We start from the raw sequence: 20145 nt of genomic DNA on the forward strand, positions 1-20145 counted from the left end.
CCCAGTTGTCCCCCAGATTAGGAGCATAGTTGTCCCCCAGTTGTCCCCCAGATTAGGAGCATAGTTGTCCCCCAGATTAGGAGCATAGTTGTCCCCCAGTTGTCCCCCAGATTAGGAGCATAGTTGTCCCCCAGTTGTCCCCCAGATTAGGAGCATAGTTGTCCCCCAGTTGTCCCCCAGATTAGGAGCATAGTTGTCCCCCAGTTGTCCCCCAGATTAGGAGCATAGTTGTCCCCCAGTTGTCCCCCAGATTAGGAGCATAGTTGTCCCCCAGTTGTCCCCCAGATTAGGAGCATAGTTGTCCCCCAGTTGTCCCCCAGATTAGGAGCATAGTTGTCCCCCAGTTGTCCCCCAGATTAGGAGCATAGTTGTCCCTCAGTTGTCCCCCAGATTAGGAGCATAGTTGTCCCTCAGTTGTCCCCCAGATTAGGAGCATAGTTGTACCCCAGTTGTCCCCCAGATTAGGCAGCATAGTTGTCCCCCAGATTAGGCAGCATAGTTGTCCCCCAGATTAGGCAGCATAGTTGTCCCCCAGATTAGGCAGCATAGTTGTCCCCCAGATTAGGCAGCATAGTTGTCCCCCAGATTAGGCAGTTTACCCCCCCTACACACACACACATATATATATACACAGACACATAGAGACACAGACACATATATACAGACACATATATACACACAGACACATATATACACACAGACACATATATATATATATATATATATATATACACACACAGACACATATATACACAGACACATTTATACACACACACACACACACACACATATATATATACACAGACACTCACCCACCCTGTGCAGCAGAGGGAGACAGGATACATGGCCTCTCCTTCTCTCCCCTCCCTGCTCTGCCTATGGAGGGTTGTAAGACTGCACGGCAGAGGGAAGGAGGGGGAGGGGAGGGGGAGGGGGAGGGGGAGAGAGGAGACAGGAGGTCACGCCCCCTCCCCAGCACTGTACAGTCTCTTCCTGTCATCGCACGGAGCTCTCCCTGTCACAGGCTGCTGGTGTCAGACCTGGGCATTGTACGGCCGGTCATGAAAGCAGTGCTCTTCTGGGGATGCCGCTCCGTCCGCCCCTGTCAGTGAATGAAAAATACCGGCCATTGCATGGCCGGTATTTTTCATCCAAACTTACCGGTACAGCCCGGAATGTAGATGAAAATACCGGCTGTGCCGGTGAAATACCGGCAGGGTGGCAACCCTAGTCACGGCCATGCCCCTCGTGATGTCACGCAACGCCCCCTCAGTGCAAGTCTATGGAAGGTGGCTGGCCCGCTTAGGATGAGCCTAGTAACATTGCACACATGACATTGGTGCCATTTGAGCATAGAAGCAGGAAGTAGCAACACAGATATGATGTCAGGGTAGAGAATACTTTGAAACTATCAAGATCATATGACATTAAGTTAGTTTATAATGGCTTGCATACAGTTCCCAGCCAAAACAGAGGCAGTATATGGTTGGATCAGAGGCACCAGAAAAGACTATGCAGGGAGCTGTGGCCACCATTTTAAGGAGAGGGAATACATTATTAACACCTTAGTAAGGGACATTGGGGGAGATTTATCAAAACCTGTGCAGAGGAAGAGTGGTGCAGTTGCCCATAGCAACCAATCAGATTGCTTCTTTCATTTTCCACAGGCCTCTAAAGAGGCCTGTGGAAAATGAAAGAAGCAATCTGATTGGTTGCTATGGGCAACTGCACCACTCTTCCTCTGCACAGGTTTTGATAAATCTCCCCCATTGTGTTTTTCCAGAGCCCAGAAGTGCACTGCTCCACTTAATGAATACAAAAGAAAGCACTATAGCAGCTTTATTGTGGGGGTGTGGACTTTTGGGCTTCATTTGCCTTGTCAGTTTAGTATCAGAAGAAGATCTCTCAGGGCCAGTTAGTGTGTGTTTAGAGCCAGGGCCGTTGGGAGGGATTTGGGAGCCCCAAGCAAAATAGACATGGAGGCCCCCCCCCCTCCCCACATGGGGCATTATATGTGGGGGGCACAGGACAGGGTTTTTTTTATAAGTGAGGGGCACATGTCAGGGGGGCATTATATGTGAGGGGCACATGACAGGGGGGCATTATATGTCAGGGGCACATGTCAGTGCGGCATTATATGGGTACATGACAGGGTAGGGCCCTGTCATGTGCCCCTCACATATAATGCCCCCCTGTCATGTGCCCCTCATATATAATACCCCCTGTCCTGTGCCCCCATATATAATGCCCCCCTGACATGTGCCCCTCACTTATAATAACCCATGTCCTGCGCCCCTCACATATAATGTCCCATGTCCTGTGCCCCTCACATATAATGCCCCCATCATGTTCCCCTCACATATAATGCCCCCTCAGGGGGCATAATACGTGAGGAGCACAGGACATGGGGCATTATATATGAGGGGCGCAGGACAGGGGTTATTATAAGTGAGGGGCACATGTCAAAGGGTATTATATGTGAGGGGCACATGTCAGGGGGGCATTATAAGTCAGGCGCAGATGTCAGGGGGGCATTATATGGGCACATGACAGGGGGGGCCCTGTCATGTGCCCCTCATAAATAATACCCCCTCGCCTGTGCTCCCCATATATAATGCCCCATGTCCTTTGCCCCTCACATATAATGCCCCCGTCATGTTCCCCTCACATATAATGCCCCCTGTCCTGCCCCCTCAGGCGGCATTTTACGTGAGGGACACAGGACATGGGGCATTATATGTGAGGAGCACAGGACATGGGACATTATATATGGGGGGCACAGGACATGGGGCATTATATGTGAGGAGCACAGGACATGGGACATTATATATGGGGGGCACAGGACAGGGGGTTTTAAATATGAGGGGCACATGACAGGGGGGCATTATATGCCGGTGCGATGGTGTGACGTCATCGCACCGGCTTGCCGTGGATGGCGTCCCGGCGACTCACACTGCCTGAACGGAGCAGCGTGTGAGAAAGGTGAGAGAATGGTGGAGCAGGACAGCTGACAGCTCCCGCTCTGCCATGCTATAGGACTGGAGGAGCTTTAGTCTCTGTCTTCTGTCCCGCTCCAGGCTCTTGCACTGCTGGCCCGGCCAGCCGACAGGGCAAGATGCCAAACCTGCATATGGGCAGGAGGACGGCCCGGCAGCACCCCGCCATCATTACTGCACAGAGCGAGTTCGCTCTGTGCGTAATGATGGGCGATACGGGGGATGGAGCAGCGTGACATCATGGCTCCGCCCCTCGTGACATCACGGCCCGTCCACTTAATACAAGTCTATGGGAGGGGGCATGACGACTGCCACGCCCCCTCCCATAGACTTATATTGAAAGGGGCGGGCCGTGACGCCATGAGGGGCGGAGCCTTGACGTAACGATGCTCCGGCCCCTGTACTGCCCATCATTACGTGCAGAGCGAACTCCCAGGGGTCCCAGGGGTCCTCAGCAGCGGGACCGCGGCGATCTGACATCTTATCCCCTATCCTTTGGATAGGGGATAAGATGTCTAGGGGCGGAGTACCCCTTTAAGAACTGTCCGGAGTAGGAGAAAATCCCCATAGGAAACATATGCTGCTCTGGACAGTTCTTGACATGGACAAAGGTATCAGTAGAGAGCACTGTGGTCAGATAGAAAAGAAATTCACTAAGAAAATAACTTCCTCTGTAGTATTCAGCAGCTAATAAGTACTGGAAGGATTAAGATTTTTTTTATAGAAGTAATTTACAAATCTGTTTAACTTTCTGGCACAAGTTGATTAAAAAAAAAGTTTTGGATCGGGGATGCAGGGCATATGCATAAGCATAATCCTTAAGGGGTTAAATATAGGTAAAATACTATTATGGTTGGGTCACATGTACAGGATCTTCTGCTTATATGATGTCCACTATTTGAAGCTGCAGATTTGAAGCTGCAGATTTGAAGCTGTGTTCAGTCAATTAGCTTACATTGAAATCTGCAGCTTCAAATAGTGTGCATCAAATATGCAGAAGATCCTGTATCAGAAATTTCGGGGCCCCTTACATAGCTCAAGGCCTGCCCCCCCCCTTCCACCACGTGGCACGCCCCAGAATCCTTATTCTTATTTTATTTTCTAATTATATATTTCTAATTAGATTAAAGCAGAGTGCAGTGCAGTAAGACATTGTGCTGCACAGTATTTTACTGCACTGCATCCTGCTGTATTCTAATGCACCCTAATCTAGTTACTGTGAAACTTCCCTAAAAATTCAACAATAGTGCCACATACTGATCATACAGAGGTCGATACTAGCAAGGGCTCTGCAGCCATTATAAGGGATTACAGTTACATTTACTGACTCACAAGCTATGACTACTTTGATTAGAGGCCATCACGAAGACTCGTCTCCAAAGAACCTGCCAGACAAACATTTCAGGCGCCTTTCTTCAGCACAATGCCCACTTCTTTACAGACTCCTCATGTGTATGGCTGCACACATTAATAGTGCCCACTTTGTGCCCCTGTATATATATATATATATATATATATATATATATGTACACCCCTCTTGGTTCCCCCATATATATTTATAGATATTTATAGATATAGGAGGATACAGGAGGCCGGATGAAGCGCATTCCTATGCGTGAAACAACTGGCAGTCGCCTCTGAGCGCCCCACGCTACCTTATATACTGATCCGGAGGAGCAGCCCGAGATGGGAGCTGACTGACGTAAACTTGTGCGGTTAGTGCAGGACGCCTGTATGTTATTTCTTTTTTCGTATTATTGATGTGCTACTCATATTGTCCTAGCACCGCCGCAAGTTGATGTCCATCTCGGAGGGCTGCGTCCTTTAGGTATTGGTGCCACTTTTTATTTTTTCTTGCTAAGTATTATATATTTATATACTGCCGCGCCCCCGTCCAGAAGATCCCGGGGGGCCCCAGCGCTCGGACCCCCCGCGATCTATAACTTATCCCCTATCCTTTGGATAGGGGATAAATTATTTTGCGCTGGAGTATTCCTTTAAATTCTGCATGAAAAAGGAGAGGATTAGTCTTATTAAATGACAATGGGGCTAATCCTTTTGGAGTTACAAAGCCTTTCCAATTACATATTGGAAACACATCAGTGGCAGAAATCTATGGGCTGCCTCTTAATTATTTTGCGCTGGAATACTCCTTTAAATGTAGGTAAACAAGGTATACAAGGAGTAAATATATACCACCACACAATAACTGGATAATACCGCCATACTGTACTGAATAAAACCACTATACACAGACCAGTATACTATAAAGAATCTGTATACAATATAAGTGATTATATACAGAACCATATGGCGGTAGATATCAGCTGTACACAGGATGCGTACACCATATAAGTGATTACAATTTAATTTTGGGACTCACAATTACGTCTTTTCTGATCAGTGGCGTCCACTTTCCTTTTCTTCTCCGTCCGGATCAGATCACCATGTGGATCTCTTAACATCTGCAGGAAAAACATGTCAGACTCTGCATTTTTCCAGTGCCCTCCCCTCCTCTACACAATGTTTCTATCTATAGGCCCACAAACTGTAATAATGCCCCCCCCTTGGTGTCCTGCACAGTAAAAGGGCAGGTAGGTAGGTAGCTGGGTAAATAGGTAACTAGGTAGGTAGATCAGGAAGCCAGATATGTAGGTAGGTGAAAAGCCAGGTAGGTAGGGGGATAGCTAGGTAGTTAGGCAGCCATGTATGAAGGCCAGGTACATAGTTAGATAGCTGGGTATGTAGGTAGTTAGATAGCCTTATATGTAGGTAAGTAGTTAGGCATCCAGGTATAAAGTAAGGTAGACCCCCCCATAGGTATAGGCAGAGTTACCCCCCCCTTTCCCCATAGGTATAGGCAGAGTTACCCTCCCCCTCTTTCCCATAGGTATAGGCAGAGTTACCCCCCCCCCTCTCTTCCCCATAGTTATAGGCAGAGTAACCCCCTCTCTTCCCCATAGGTATAGGCAGAGTAACCCCCTCTCTTACCCATAGGTATAGGCAGAGTTACCCCCTCTCTTCCCCATAGGTATAGGCAGAGTTACCCCCCCTTCCCCATAGGTATAGGCAGTTACCCCCCCGCTCCTCTTCCCCATAGGTATAGGCAGTTACCCCCCCCCTCTTCCCCATATGCAGTTACACCCCATGGGTGTAGGCAGAGTGCCCCCCCCCTCTTCCCCATAGGTACAGGGAGAGTAACCCCCCCTTTCCCTATAGGTATAGGCAGAGTTACCCCCCCCCTCCCCTCCCCCTTTCTCCATAAGTATAGGCAGAGTTACCCATCCCCCCTCTTCCCCATAGGTATAGGCAGAGTAACCCCCCCCCACTTAGGTATAGGCAGAGTAACCCCCATACCCTCCCCCCCATAAGTATAGGCAGAGTTACTCACCCACCCCCCTCTTCCCCATAGCTATAGGCAGAGTTACCCCCCTTTCACTGTAGGTATAGGCAGAGTTACCTCCCCTCCCTCCCCTCTCTTCCCTATAGGTATAGGCAGAGGTAAAAAAAAAATAATTATGCTCACCTGATGTCCCACGAAGCGATCGCCTCAGCAGCAGGGGCCCGCGTCTTCTCCCCTCCACAGTACAGGTCGATGAGTGATGTCATCAGCGACTGTACTGCATGCTGTGTGGGGGCGGAGGTCACGTCTCCTCTGTGTAAGCTGCAGATGCAGCTTAGACAGAGGGGACGCCTTCTCCTGTATGTGTGTGTATCGCACACCGGAGAAAGCAGTGCTGTCTGCTGGGGATCTGGGACGAGTCCCGGATCCTAAGTAGCGGCGGCGGGTCCTTAACCCAGCTGGGCAGGGTCTACTTTCTGCGGGCAGTGAGCGGGGTCAGTCGCGGAGCCCGAGCTCCTCTGGGCACCGGGCCCCGTACTGGGGTACTGCCTGTACCCCCATGATGGCGGCCCTGCCTGTATGTGTGACCCTACCTTTAGTATAGATAAGTGTGTGGTGACTGGGCTGTTGCAGTATGTAGCAGGGTCTGGTGGTATAAACCCTGGGGGCAAGATGTTGTTAACCCCTTAGTGTCCGTGATGCCAGGATCTGGTTATCCCCGTATGGTAACCACCGTCAACCAACCCAAAAACGTTTTGTAATAAAGGAATGTCCACAGCAAGAATTCTGAATAAACTGGAACTTTTACTTGAATAGATACACATAATGAATATACATTGCATTTATATTAGACAACAAGGGGGGAGCCCTGCAGGAGAGCCCAGTGAACCTAAGGGACTCTTCCTGAGGGGACTTAAGGATGGTACAGGACAGGTCCTGTACCGGGACACCACAAACCCCCTTACTTAATGAAAGTCACCCTCGACATCTGTCCCCTTAGGGGGAGCAGCGAAATGGCCATTGGGCTGGATGCAGTCCTGAAGCATTTAATTATAATGTCCAATTTCAGGCTGATGAACAAGAAAATAATAAGGAAAAAGTGTAGAGTTTCTGTACACATTAAAATGTCCATACATGCTCTGTAACTTGGCGAACAGGATGACATTGGTTAACTTTAGTACTTGCTGCATATAAGGAACCATTTAATGGTCAAGACAAGGTTCCTTAAAGGGGTTCTCCGATTCTTAGACATCTTATCCCCTATCCAAAGGCTAGGGGATAAGATGCCTGATTGCGGGAGTCCCGCCGCTGGGGACCCCCGTGATCTTGCACGCGGCACCCCGTTTGTAATCAGTCCCCGGAGCGTGTTCGCTCCGGGTCTGATTACCGGCGACCACAGGGCCGGCGGCGTGTGACGTCACGCCTCCGCCCCCGTGTGACGTCACGCTCCGCCCCTCAATGCAAGCCTACGGGAGGGGGCGTGATAGCTTTGTGTGTGATGTTATTCAGCTTCCGGTAGTCCATGCAGAAACGGATAGTTCCATCTTTTTTCTTGACAAGGACCAAAGGATCAGCTCAGGGACTTTGACTCTCCTGGTTGACGTCAACCTCCTTCATCTCGGTCAGCATTTTCTTGACTGTCTGGTACATACCTGGGGCTACCGGGCGGTGCCTTTTCTTGATTGGAGGACTATAACCTGTTAGGATCCGGTGCTGGATCATCGTGGTCCGGCCAAAATCAGTGGGGTGCTTGCTGAAGGCCTCCTGGTGTTGTTTGGCCACTTGAATGACTTCACCAACCTGTTCTCTTGGGGTATTCTCATCCCCTATTTGCAGCTGGGTCCACCACGGCTCTGGATGGCTGCTGTCGGATCCGTGGCCTGTCTGGGCAGTTTGCTGTAGAGCCACTTGCGGGTTGGTTAGTATGTCTTTGGGCCCAAGATGGTATAGTTGAGCAACCGGAGTGTATTTCGGCAGCATGGTGGCAACATCAGACAGGTTGACTACTCGAACCGGGACTCTCCCGTTAGACACTGTAACCAGACTCCTCGTTGCACAGACCAAGGGGTAGTCTTCTAGCTGTATCGGCTCCAGCAACGCTTGATAATCTTGATTCTTGACCCCAGATCGGGCACAACACCAGATGATGGTTTCTGTCTGAGGTTGTAGGACCACTGGCGGTTGACAAACTTCTGTTCTGCTTGAAGAGTCTTCAGGTGGTGTTGCGCAGCTCGCCGGCCTAAGGTTGACATGTGAGGGAGAGATGCATGCAAGGACCCTACTATCTCATCAAAACAATGTCTCATAATATTCATGCCTAAAATGAACTCCGCTGCCCATTTATCAATTACATTAGTCACAATTACACCTTGCCCTCTGAGGACATACTCTCCCACTTGAATGGTGGGCTCCCAGTACCCAAGCCTGGGTACTGGTTTCCCGTTCCCTACCATCACTTTAAAGGCAACGTCGTCAGGTTCACATAATAATTCAGGACCCCAGTATTTATAGAAAACATCCTTAGGTATTGTAGACACCTGGGAACCCCTATCAATAAGGGCCTCTAACTGTACCCCTTCCACAACAACCTTTACATAGGGGCATTGGGCGATGTAAATGGAGAGTCCTGACTTGGAACAGAAATTAGCAGGACGGGGAGCATGGACAGGTTCTCTAGGTGGAGGTGCTTCCTGGCTAGTCAGACTGGTACTGCTAGCAAGTTCCTTGACGGCCTTGGAGGAGCAGATGGTGATGGTGGCACTGACCTAGCAGACGCTCTTAGTGTCTCAAAGGGAGAGGCGCTAACTTCTTCAGCCTCAGCCCCAGACTCAACAACTTGCATGGCTAGTCTTTTGAAAGCAGGAAAGCATAAAGTAGGATTCTGCACTCCCAGCATTCTAAGCTGGGCTTTGTCCCATTTGTTGTGAGCCCCGTCTATAAATATGTCCATTAGTATTTTGGGAGCAATTTCGGTCGCGGCTTGCGACAATACTGAACAGGTTTGCAATCACAGTTCTGAATAGGGGGAGGACTAGTGGCACTTGCAATAAAGGTATACACCCGTTTTTCATTGCGGGTGGCCCAGGTGGCACACACTCGTATCCTGTTCGTAGGATGCCAAAAGAGATGTAGTAACTGGGGTGTTGCAGTATGTAGCAGGGTCTGGTGGTATAAACCCTGGGGGCAAGATGTTGTTAACCCCTTAGTGTTCATGACTCCTGGATGTGGTTATTCCGGTATGGTAACCGCCATCAACCAACCCAAAAACGGTTTGTAATAAAGGAATGTCCACAGCAAGGATTCTTAATAAACTGGAACTTTTACTTGAAATGCTTAGGAAACAGTCTTTACAATTATGCAGTTCCTTCAGAGGCAACAGGGACACAGGATACCTCGCAGGCTTGCTTGGACTTGCAGTTATTGAGATATTTAGGCAGGCCACTGTGCTACTAATATATTCCTTAGCTGAGTAGTAGTCACTGGATTTGTAGAGAGAATTGTAACTCATATTTTAGAAGTGGCTGTGTTTCTTTAGGCTTTGGCCTAGAGGCAATTGTGCAGGAAGTTATGCTGCTTTAGTGTACAGGATGAGAAGCAGGAACTAAGAGAGCTAACTGAGAGACCACTGCCCCTTATATATACTAGGGGGCTGGATTAAAGCCCATTGGTTGCTAATGCCTGGGGTTCCACGGAACTCTAGGTATATCACATGACAGTAGATCACATAACCAAGGACGGTCCTATACATTTTATACAAACTGTACAACTTTATACATATGAACAATAGATACACATAATGAATATACGTTGCATTTATATGAGGCAACAAGGGGGAGCCCTGCAGGAGAGCCCAATGGACCTAAGGGACTCTTCCTGAGGGGATTTAAGGATGGTACAGGACAGGTCCTGTACCCGGACACCACAAGTGCATTCCTCTTCTTTTAACTCTGTTAATACTATCAGGAAGAATGGGGGCATTTTTCTTTACCAATAGTATTTGATATATCTAGTACATATATATATATATATATATATATATATATATATATATTGCTGCTTTGTGTCTGGCCACAAAAGATGTGAGGGGTGATGAATGGCATCGCCTCTAAACTCCTTCTTGGCTGACTTGGCAGAAGGCTTACATTGTATTCCCAGCTCCGGTGCCTTCTGCTCTTAAACTGCAAATCCCTTTTAGAGCAGGGACTCCTGTCAGGGCTCCTATATAGGGAACACTGTACAGTGAACACTGTATACAGTGCACTGTACACCGCTGTTTACTGTACAGGCTGTGGAGTTAATAGCATCACCATTTAACTCCTTACACTTCATATTCTGGTCACTCTGCAACAAACCCATGGAATCAGATCACTTCTTTCACTTTTTAGAGGCCTATTTAACCTGTTGGGGATAGAGGGCATACCCGTATGCCCTCCGCCCACTCCCTGTCTACAACGCGGGGTCACGCCGTGGCCCTGCCTCATAACAGCCGGGACCCGTGGCTAATAGTGCACGGCACTGATTGCGGTGCTGTGCGCTATTAACCCTTTAGACACGGCGTTCAAAGTTGAACGCTGCGTCTAAAGTCAAAGTAAAACGTTGTCCGTTAGCTCAGGGGGCGGTTCGGGATAGCCGCGGCGAAATCACGGCTTGCCGAACAGCTCTAGGACAGCAGGAGGGTCCCTTACCTTGCCTCCTGTTGTCCGATTGCCGAATGACTGCTCAGTGCCTGAAATCCAGGCATGAGCAGTCAAGCGGCAGAATCATTGATCAATGGTTTCCTATGAGAAATCATTGATCAATATAAAAGATCAGTGTGTGCAGTGTTATAGCTCCCTATGGGAGCTATGACATTGCAAAAAAAAGTGGGAAAAAAAAGTGAATAAAAATCATTTAACCCATTCCCTAATAAAAGTTTGAATCCCCCCCCCCCCCCTTTTTCCCATAAAAAAAAACAAAAACTGTGTAAATAAAAATAAACATATGTGATATCACCGCATGCGGAAATGTCCGAATTATAAAAATATATTGTTAATTAAAACGCATGGTCAATGGCGTACGCGCCAAAAAAATTCCAAAGTCCAAAATAGCGTATTTTTGGTCACTTTTTATATCATGAAAAAATTAAGAAAAAGCGATTAAACAGTCTTATCAATACAAAAATGGTACCGCTAAAAACTTCAGATCACATTGCAAAAAATGAGCCCTCATACCGCCCCATACGTAGAAAAATAAAAAAGTTATAGGGGTCATAAGATGACAATTTTAAACGTATACATTTTCCTGCATGTAGTTGTTTTTTTCCAGAAGTGCGACAAAATCAAACCTACATAAGTAGGTTACCATTTTAATCGTATGGACCTACAGAATAATGATAAGGTGTCATTTTTACTGAAAAATAGATTGCGTAGAAACGGAAGCCCCCAAAATTTACAAAATGCCTTTTTTTTCTTCAATTTTGTCGCACAATGATTTTTTTTTCCCGTTTCGCCGTAGATTTTTGGGTAAAATGACTGATGTCATTACAAAGTTAAATTGGTGGTGCAAAAAATAAGCCATCATATTGATTTTTAGGTGCAAAATTGAAAGGGTTATGATTTTTAAATGTGAGGAGGAAAAAACGAAAGTGCAAAAACGGAAAAACCCTCTGTCCCCAAGGTGTTAAAAATGAAAGAAGCAATCTGATTGGTTGCTATGGGCAACTGCACCACTCTTCCTCTACACAGATTTTGATAAATCTCCCCCTATATATTGTACGCTACAGTAGAAAGAAGATGGAAGACGGCACTCCAATTATGTAGTGTCCAAAAAGGGTGAAGTATTATTGGCCCATCAATATACAAGGTGATGCTACCTTTTGACCTGACAATAAGGTCTTTCTCAAGCATCACCTTGTATATTGATGGGCCAATAAAACTTCACGCTTTTTGGACACCACATCATTAGAGTGCCGTCTTCCATCTTCTTTATTACATAGCCTAGGTCAAGCTTGAGGACTGGCACCCACAGACTTGGAAGTCCCTAACACTATTCTGCTATTCAATCCGTACCTCTTTTCTATATATTGTACACCACAGTATTTGGTATGGGTGGGTACATTAGCATGGGTGTGGCATACCTTGTGGGGAGGAGCTTAGGGGCCTCCTCAGTAGGTCTCGCAGGGGGACCCCCAAATTTATTGTTACCCCACTGCCTTTCAGTACTTATCAGCTGCTGCATGCTCCACAAGAAGTTTTTTCTTTTTGAATTTCTTTCCAGTCTGACCACAGTGCTCTCTGTTGACACATTTGTCCATGTCAGGAATTGTCCAGAGTAGGAGAGGTTTATTGTTGGGATTTGTTCCTGCTCTGGACATTTACTGACATGGACAGAGGTGTCAGCAGAGAGCACTGTGGTCAGACAATTAATAGAATTAAATAGAAGTAATTCACAAATCTGTTTAACTTTCTGGCACTAGTTGATTTAAAAAAAATGTTTTTCACTGGAGTAACAATTTAATTCACTTTTATTGACTTTTTTTTTTACACTCTTTTACTGTTATCGGTGCTCTGCTGTTCTATCCCGCCATCACTGGCCAGAGCCTCAGAGCACCGATCGGACAACGAGGAAGCAGGTAAGGGCCTTCCCGCCATCCACTCACCTGACCGGGACCCGCAATCTTGCGGCAGATGTTCCAATCAGCTACACTGAGCCACCGTTAACACTGCACTTTAGATGTCATGATCAGCTTTGATTGCGGTGTCTGAAAGGTTAATGTTGGGAATCGGCCCAATCGTGATGTCTGCCATTAACCGGGTCCTGGCTGCTCATAGCAATCGGGATCCACCGAGTTTGAAGTATTCTCTGCTCGTAAGAACGGTTTAAACCCCAGAAATGGGACCAGGGCATACAGGTACGTCTTCGGTCCTTATAGTAGTAGTGGAGTAAAAGATAACTAAGTTATAGATCATAGGGGTTCGACCTCTGGGACCCCTGCAATCTCCTGAATGGGGCCCCAGCAGTCTGCTAGAAGGTGCGTGCCAACCTCCGCAAGGAGTGGCGGCTGACACGCCCCCTCCATGTATCGCATGGGGGTGGGGGTCAGAATGGCCGCTTCCAGCAGACTGCCGGGGCCACATTAAGGAGATTGCGGGGGGTCCCAGCAGTTAGACCCCATGTGATCTATCCTTTGCATAGGGGATAAGTTATATTTCACTGCACTACTTCTTTAAGTACCAGGACACATGGGCGTACCTGTATACCCTTTGGTATAGGATTAGGATTGGTACAGGTTAATATAGGATGTAACTCCGGAGTAAAATCATTCATACTCCAGAGCTGTACTCACTGTTCTGCAATCATTACAGTTGTGTTGTGTGTGGAGATCTACTGTGGGGAAAAAAAGTATTTAGTCAGCCACCGATTGTACAAGTTCTCCCACTTAATCCCTTAACGACTACGGACGTAAATGTACGTCCTAGTTTGGCAGGACTTCCCGCGCCAGGATGTACATTTACGTCCTGTGTATGACCGCGAGCATCGGAACGGTGCTCGCGTCATACATGGCAAGTTCCGGCTGCTAGTAGCAGCCGGGGACCCGCCCGTAATGGCCGACATCCGGCATCGCATGAATGTCCGCCATTAACCCCTCCGATGCCGTGATCAATACAGGTCACGGCATCTGCGACATTGCAGTAGTTTGAATGGACGATCGGATCTCCCGCAGCGCTGCCGCGGCGATCCGATCATCCAGCATGGCGGCCGGAGGTCTCCTTACCTGGCTCCGGCCGTCTTCCGGGTCTTCTGCTGTGTTCTGAGAACGAGCAGACCAGAGCAGAAGATCACAGATAATACTGATCGTCCTATACATAGCACTGAAAAGTATTAGCAATCAAAGGATTGATATAGATAATCCCCTATGGGGACATAAAAAGTGTAAAATAAAAGTAGAAAAATGTAAAAAAAAAAAAGTGAAAAATCTCCTCCCCGAATAAAAATGAAAATTGTCAGTTTTTCCTATTTTATATCCAAAAAGCGTAATTTTTTTAAATAAAAATATTTGGTATCGCCGCGTGCGTAAATGTCAGTACTAACAAAATATAATGTTAATTATCCTGTACGGTGAATGGCGCAAACGTAAAAATTAAACAAGTCCAAAAATGCTGCTTTTTTGTCACATTTTAGAAAAAAAAATGTATAAAAAATGATCTAAAAGTTTTATATATGCAAATGTAGTATTGATAAAAAGTACAGATGACGGCGCAAAAAATGAGCCCTCATACTGCCCTATATATGGAAAAATGAAAAAGTTATAGGTGGTCAAAAAAGGGCGATTTTAGATTACTGATTTTGTACAAAAAGTTTTAGAGTTTTTAAATCGGTACAAAAATATAAAAGTATCTAGCCATGGGTATCATTTTTATCGCATTGACCCACAGAAAAAAGAACACATGTCATATTTACCGTAATGTATATAGTGTGAAAACAAACCCTCCAAAATGCTCAAAATTGTGGTTTTCATTTAAATTTCCTCCCCAAAAATGTTATCTTTGGGTTCGCCGTACATTTTATGGTAAAATGAGAGGTTTCATTACAAAGTACAATTGGTCACGCAAAAAACAAGCCATTATATGGGTCTGTAGATGGAAATATAAAGAAGTTATGGATTTTAGAGGAGGAAAAAACTAAAACGGAAAAATAAAATTGGCCTGGTCCTTCAGGTGAAAATGGGCTTGGTCCTTAAGGAGTTAAAAAGATGAGAGAAGCCTGTAATTTTCATCATAGGTATACCTCAACTAGGAGAGACATAATGAGAAAAAAAAAATCATAAAATCACATTCTTAAACATTCTGATTCTTAAAGAATTTTTTTGCAAATTATGGTGGAAAATAAGTATTTGGTCAATAACAAAAGTCCATCTTAATACTTTGTTATATACCCTTTGCTGGCAATGACAGAGGTCTGTTACGCCGAGCGCTCCGGGTCCCTGCTCCTCCCCGGAGCGCTCACGGCGTCTCTCTCCCTGCAGCGCCCCGGTCAGTCCCGCTGACCGGGAGCGCTGCACTGACATGGCCGTCGGGGATGCGATTCGCACAGCGGGACGCGCCCGCTCGCGAATCGCATCCCAAGTCACTTACCGGTCCCGGTCCCCTGCTGTCATGTGCTGGCGCGCGCGGCTCCGCTCTCTAGGGCGCGCGCGCGCGCCAGCTCTCTGAGACTTAAAGGGCCAGTGCACCAATGATTGGTGCCTGGCCCAATTAGCTTAATTGGCTTCCACCTGCTCCCAGGCTATATCTGCTCACTGCCCCTGCACTCCCTTGCCGGATCTTGTTGCCTTGTGCCAGTGAAAGCGTTTAGTGTTGTCCAAAGCCTGTGTTACCTGAACTCCTGCTATCCATCTTGACTACGAACCTTGCCGCCTGCCCCGACCTTCTGCTACGTCTGACCTTGCCTCTGCCTAGTCCTTCTGTCCCACGCCTTCTCAGCAGTCAGCGAGGTTGAGCCATTGCTAGTGGATACGACCTGGTTGCTACTGCCGCAGCAAGACCATCCCGCTTTGCGGCGGGCTCTGGTGAACACCAGTAGCCTCTTAGAACCGGTTCACCAGCACGGTCCACGCCAATTCCTCGCTGACACAGAGGATCCACTACCTGTAAGCCGAATCGTGACAAGGTCAAACGTTTTCTGTAAGTCTTCACAAGGTTTTCACACACTGTTGCTGGTATTTTGGCCCATTCTTCCATGCAGATCTCCTCTAGAGCAGGGGTTGATATCTGGAGACTGGCTAGGCCACTCCAGGACCTTGAAATTCTTCTTATGAAGCCACTTCTTCATTGCCCAGTGTGTTTGGGATCATTGTCATGCTGAAAGACCCAGCCATCTTCAATGCCCTTGCTGATGGAAGGAGGACTTGAGTCCCTGGCGGTGTAGTGTGTTACTGATGGTAGCCTTTGTTACTTTGGTCCCAGCTCTCTGCAGGTCATTCACTAGGTCCCCCCATGTGGTTCTGGGATTTTTGCTCACCGTTCTTGTGATCATTTTGACACCACGGGGTGAGATTTTGTGGGGAGCCCCAGACCGAGGGAGATTATCAGTGGCCTTATATGTCTTCCATTTTCTAATAATTGCTCCCACAGTTGATTTCTTCACACTAAGCTGCTTGGCCTATTGCAGATTCAGTCTTCCCAGCATGGTGCAGGTCTACAATTTTGTTTCTGGTGTCCTTCGACAGCTCTTTGGTCTTGGCCATAGTGGAGTTTGGAGTGTGACTGTTAAGGAGGAGACTCTTAAAGGGGTACTCTGCCCCTAGACATCTTATCCTCTATCCAAGGATAGGGGAAAGATGTCTGATTGCAGGGGTCCTGCTGCTGGAGACCCTCATGAGCTCTCCTGCAGCCCCCCAAGTCATCAGCTCTCCGGAGCTACGTTTGCTCCGTGGCTGATGACAGGGGCCGGTGGTTCGTGACTTCTTGGCTCCGCCCCTCATGACATCACGCCCCACCCCCTTAATGCAAGTCTATGGGAGGGGTGTGGTCCCTCCGGAGAGCTGATGATTCGAGGGGCTGCAGGAGAGATCGCAGGGGTACCACTGCTGGGTCCTTGGATAAGGGATAAGATGTCTAGGGGAGGAGTACCCCTTTAAAGAAGAAGTTACAGGTGTTACGCCGAGCGCTCCGGGTCCCCGCTCCTCCCCGGAGCGCTCGCAACATCCTCGCAATCGCAGCGCCCCGGTCAGACCTGCTGACCGGGTGCGCTGCGATACCTCTCCCAGCCGGGATGCGATTCGCGATGCGGGTGGCGCCCGCTCGCGATGCGCACCCCGGCTCCCGTACCTGACTCGCTCTCCGTCGGTCCTGTCCCGGCGCGCGCGGCCCCGCTCCTTAAGGCGCGCGCGCGCCGGGTCTCTACGATTTAAAGGGCCACGGCGCCGCTGATTGGCGCACTTGGCTTAATTAGTTCATTCACCTGTGCACTTCCCTATTTAACCTCACTTCCCCTTCCCTTCCTTGCCGGATCTTGTTGCCATCGTGCCAGTGAAAGCGTTTCCCAGTGTGTTCCTAGCCTGTGTTCCAGACCTCCTGCCGTTGCCCCTGACTACGATCCTTGCTGCCTGCCCCGACCTTCTGCTACGTCCGACCTTGCTCTTGTCTACTCCCTTGTACCGCGCCTATCTTCAGCAGTCAGAGAGTTTGAGCCGTTGCTAGTGGATACGACCTGGTTGCTACCGCCGCTGCAAGACCATCCCGCTTTGCGGCGGGCTCTGGTGAAAACCAGTAGCAGCTTAGAACCGGTCCACTAGCACGGTCCACGCCAATCCCTCTCTGGCACAGAGGATCCACCTCCTGCCAGCCGAATCGTGACAACAGGTCTGTGAGAGCCAGAAATCTTGCTTGTTTGTTTGTAGGTGATCAAATACTAATTTTACTGAGAAATTTACCAATTAATTCATTAGAAATCCTACAATGTGATTTCCTGTATTCTTTCCCCCCCATTCTGTCTCTCATAGTTGAGGTATACCTATGATGAAAATTACAGGCCTCTCTCATATTTTTAAGTGGGAGAATGTGCACAATTGGGATTGGTGGCTGACTAAATACCAAGTGACTGCTTGACAAATACCAGCTAGATGCAGGGGAGAGATAGGATTTAAAAAGTACTGGCAGTTGCGCCCCACCCCTCCCCGCCCCAGGGTAGGCAGGGCACTCGGCACTACCCTGTCAGTCTGCCATTGCTATGTAGTATACAATACTAGGAGTAGATGCTGTGTAACCTTAGTCCAAATTTTATAGAGCCTCTTTAACTTATTTGTCATTTCTTTCTTTTACAAAATTTTTATAGGACTTTGGTATCACGTAAATTGTGGTAATCATAGAGCATTTATCTGCGAAAGGACAAATAGTTCCATTAATACAACATTTGCTCCAATTATTTCTGCACCAGACGGTGGATGCCCATCAAATTGGCTTTCGTTTGGACAAAAGGTAATTTTAATCAAATAAGTACAGTATTAATATTATCAGATATTACTACAGGATAAATAATATAGTAACTTGTGTATCCAACTCAAGTGTATTCTATGGTAAATTGTGATGTGTGGTTGGACATTAATTTAGAACCTACACAAGACATTAAATATTTAAGGTGTCTCCACATGTTGGTGAGGCTTAAAGGGGTACTCCACCCCAAGATATCTTATCCCCGATCCATAGGATAGGGGATAAGATGTCTGATCACAGGGGGTCCGGCCGCTAGGATCCCACGTGTTCTTTGGCCTGGCACCCTGATGTGTGGCCATTCGATCACAGTCCTCATGCCCCCTCCCATAGACATGAATGGAGGGGCATGACGTCACGAACATGGCAGTCCAAAACCAGTGTTCTGAACATAAAAACGCCGGGCTGGAAAATGTGGAGGGTCCCAGAGGCAGGACCCCGGCGATCAGACATCTGATCCTCTATCCTTTGGATAGAGGATAAGATGTCTAGGGATGAAGTACTCATTTAAAGAATACCTGTCATATCCTACACAAAAAATACAGACAATTTTTATGTGTATAGCACCTATATTTCTTTTACATATACCTTCTATTTGTTGCCCACTTGGTTTGTCATTCTGTGCTTTGGAGGGGCTGTGTTCTCACTCTGCATGACTCATCTTCCTCCCTGAGTCTGCTGTGCTGGGTCTATTCATCCAATCACTGCAGTCTGCTCTGTAACCCCCTCCTCCCTTTTTTTCATGCCTCAGTCTGATAGGACAGGAGCGAGCACAGAGGAGTCCTAGTACCGCCCTCACTATCTGGACTCTGTTCCAGCCTGTACTTCAGCTAGGACAAAGATGATGCTGTAGCCGGACAGGATTGTGTTCTGGATGGTATAGGAACCCATCAAATTTTCTTCTGAATTATACTAGATAGGTTAGAGTTTTGCCAAGATGTACAATATATTAAAAAATATATATTTTTTTATTTTTTAATATGACGGTGCCCATTTGACCCTTAAATCTGCCTAGGAAATGTAATCAGGTCCCCAAACTTCCCGTGTTTCACTCCCCACTGTATGATGTATAACCTTCCTTCCAATTCTCAGCCATACAGGCCTATCCCTATGACTCCACCTGCAGTCACTTCTCTCTTTATTATCCTATTTTTGAAGCTTTAAATTATTCTGGATTTCTGATAGGTAGATAGTTGTACAGGTATTTTGGTAAAGTTCTGTATATATGTAAGGTAAAATACGTAGTAGAAAAAAAAACGATGATTCCAGCTCCGATAAAAAGTATAAATCTTTAAACTGGCTAGGACACAGGGCACACAGGTACGCTCTGGCTTTCTGGGACTTAAGGACCCAGGGCATACCTGTACCCCCTGGACATTTCCGTTCACCGCCAGTAAACAGAACGGGATGCCTGCTGAAATTATTGATCAGGCACCCCGTGCAAACACCTGGGAGGATCCTGAGACCCCCCATGTCAATTCAGACCAGCGATTAGCGGTGATTCCAACAACTATAGGCACACTGGTTGCGAAACACTGAGTTAGGTAACAAACTCTGTGTTTTGCAACCAGTTCACTTCCAGCTGTTGCATAGCTACAACTCCCAGCATGCATGGACAGCCATAGGGCATGCTGAGAGTTTTAGTAGTGTGCCTCCAACTGTTGTATAACTACAACTGCCAGCATGCCCTCGTCTGTCAGTGCATGCTGAGAGTTGTAGTTTTGCAACAGCTGAAGACACACTGGTTGCGAAACACAGAGTTTGTTACCTAACTCAGTGTTTCGCAACCAGTGTTCCTCCAGCTGTTGCAAACTACAACTCCCAGCATGTACTGACA

General features: G+C 47.4%; 1 protein-coding gene across 6 annotated transcripts in view; it reads left to right on the top strand.

Moving 5' to 3' along the window:
- Positions 1–20145, top strand: part of LOC130273041 (macrophage mannose receptor 1-like) — a 276050-nt gene that overhangs the window by 159475 nt on the left and 96430 nt on the right. For all 6 annotated transcript variants that reach the window (XR_008843850.1, XM_056519198.1, XM_056519196.1 and 3 more), the window contains one exon: positions 18154–18296. Coding sequence is in view for 5 of the 6 variants with exons in the window: in XM_056519198.1 (XP_056375173.1) it covers positions 18154–18296 (143 nt within the window). In the remaining variant the exon portion in view is untranslated. The remainder of the gene's footprint in view (positions 1–18153; positions 18297–20145) is intronic.

This window comes from Hyla sarda, chromosome 5 (assembly GCF_029499605.1).
Source record: "Hyla sarda isolate aHylSar1 chromosome 5, aHylSar1.hap1, whole genome shotgun sequence".
Taxonomy (NCBI): Eukaryota; Metazoa; Chordata; class Amphibia; order Anura; family Hylidae; genus Hyla; species Hyla sarda.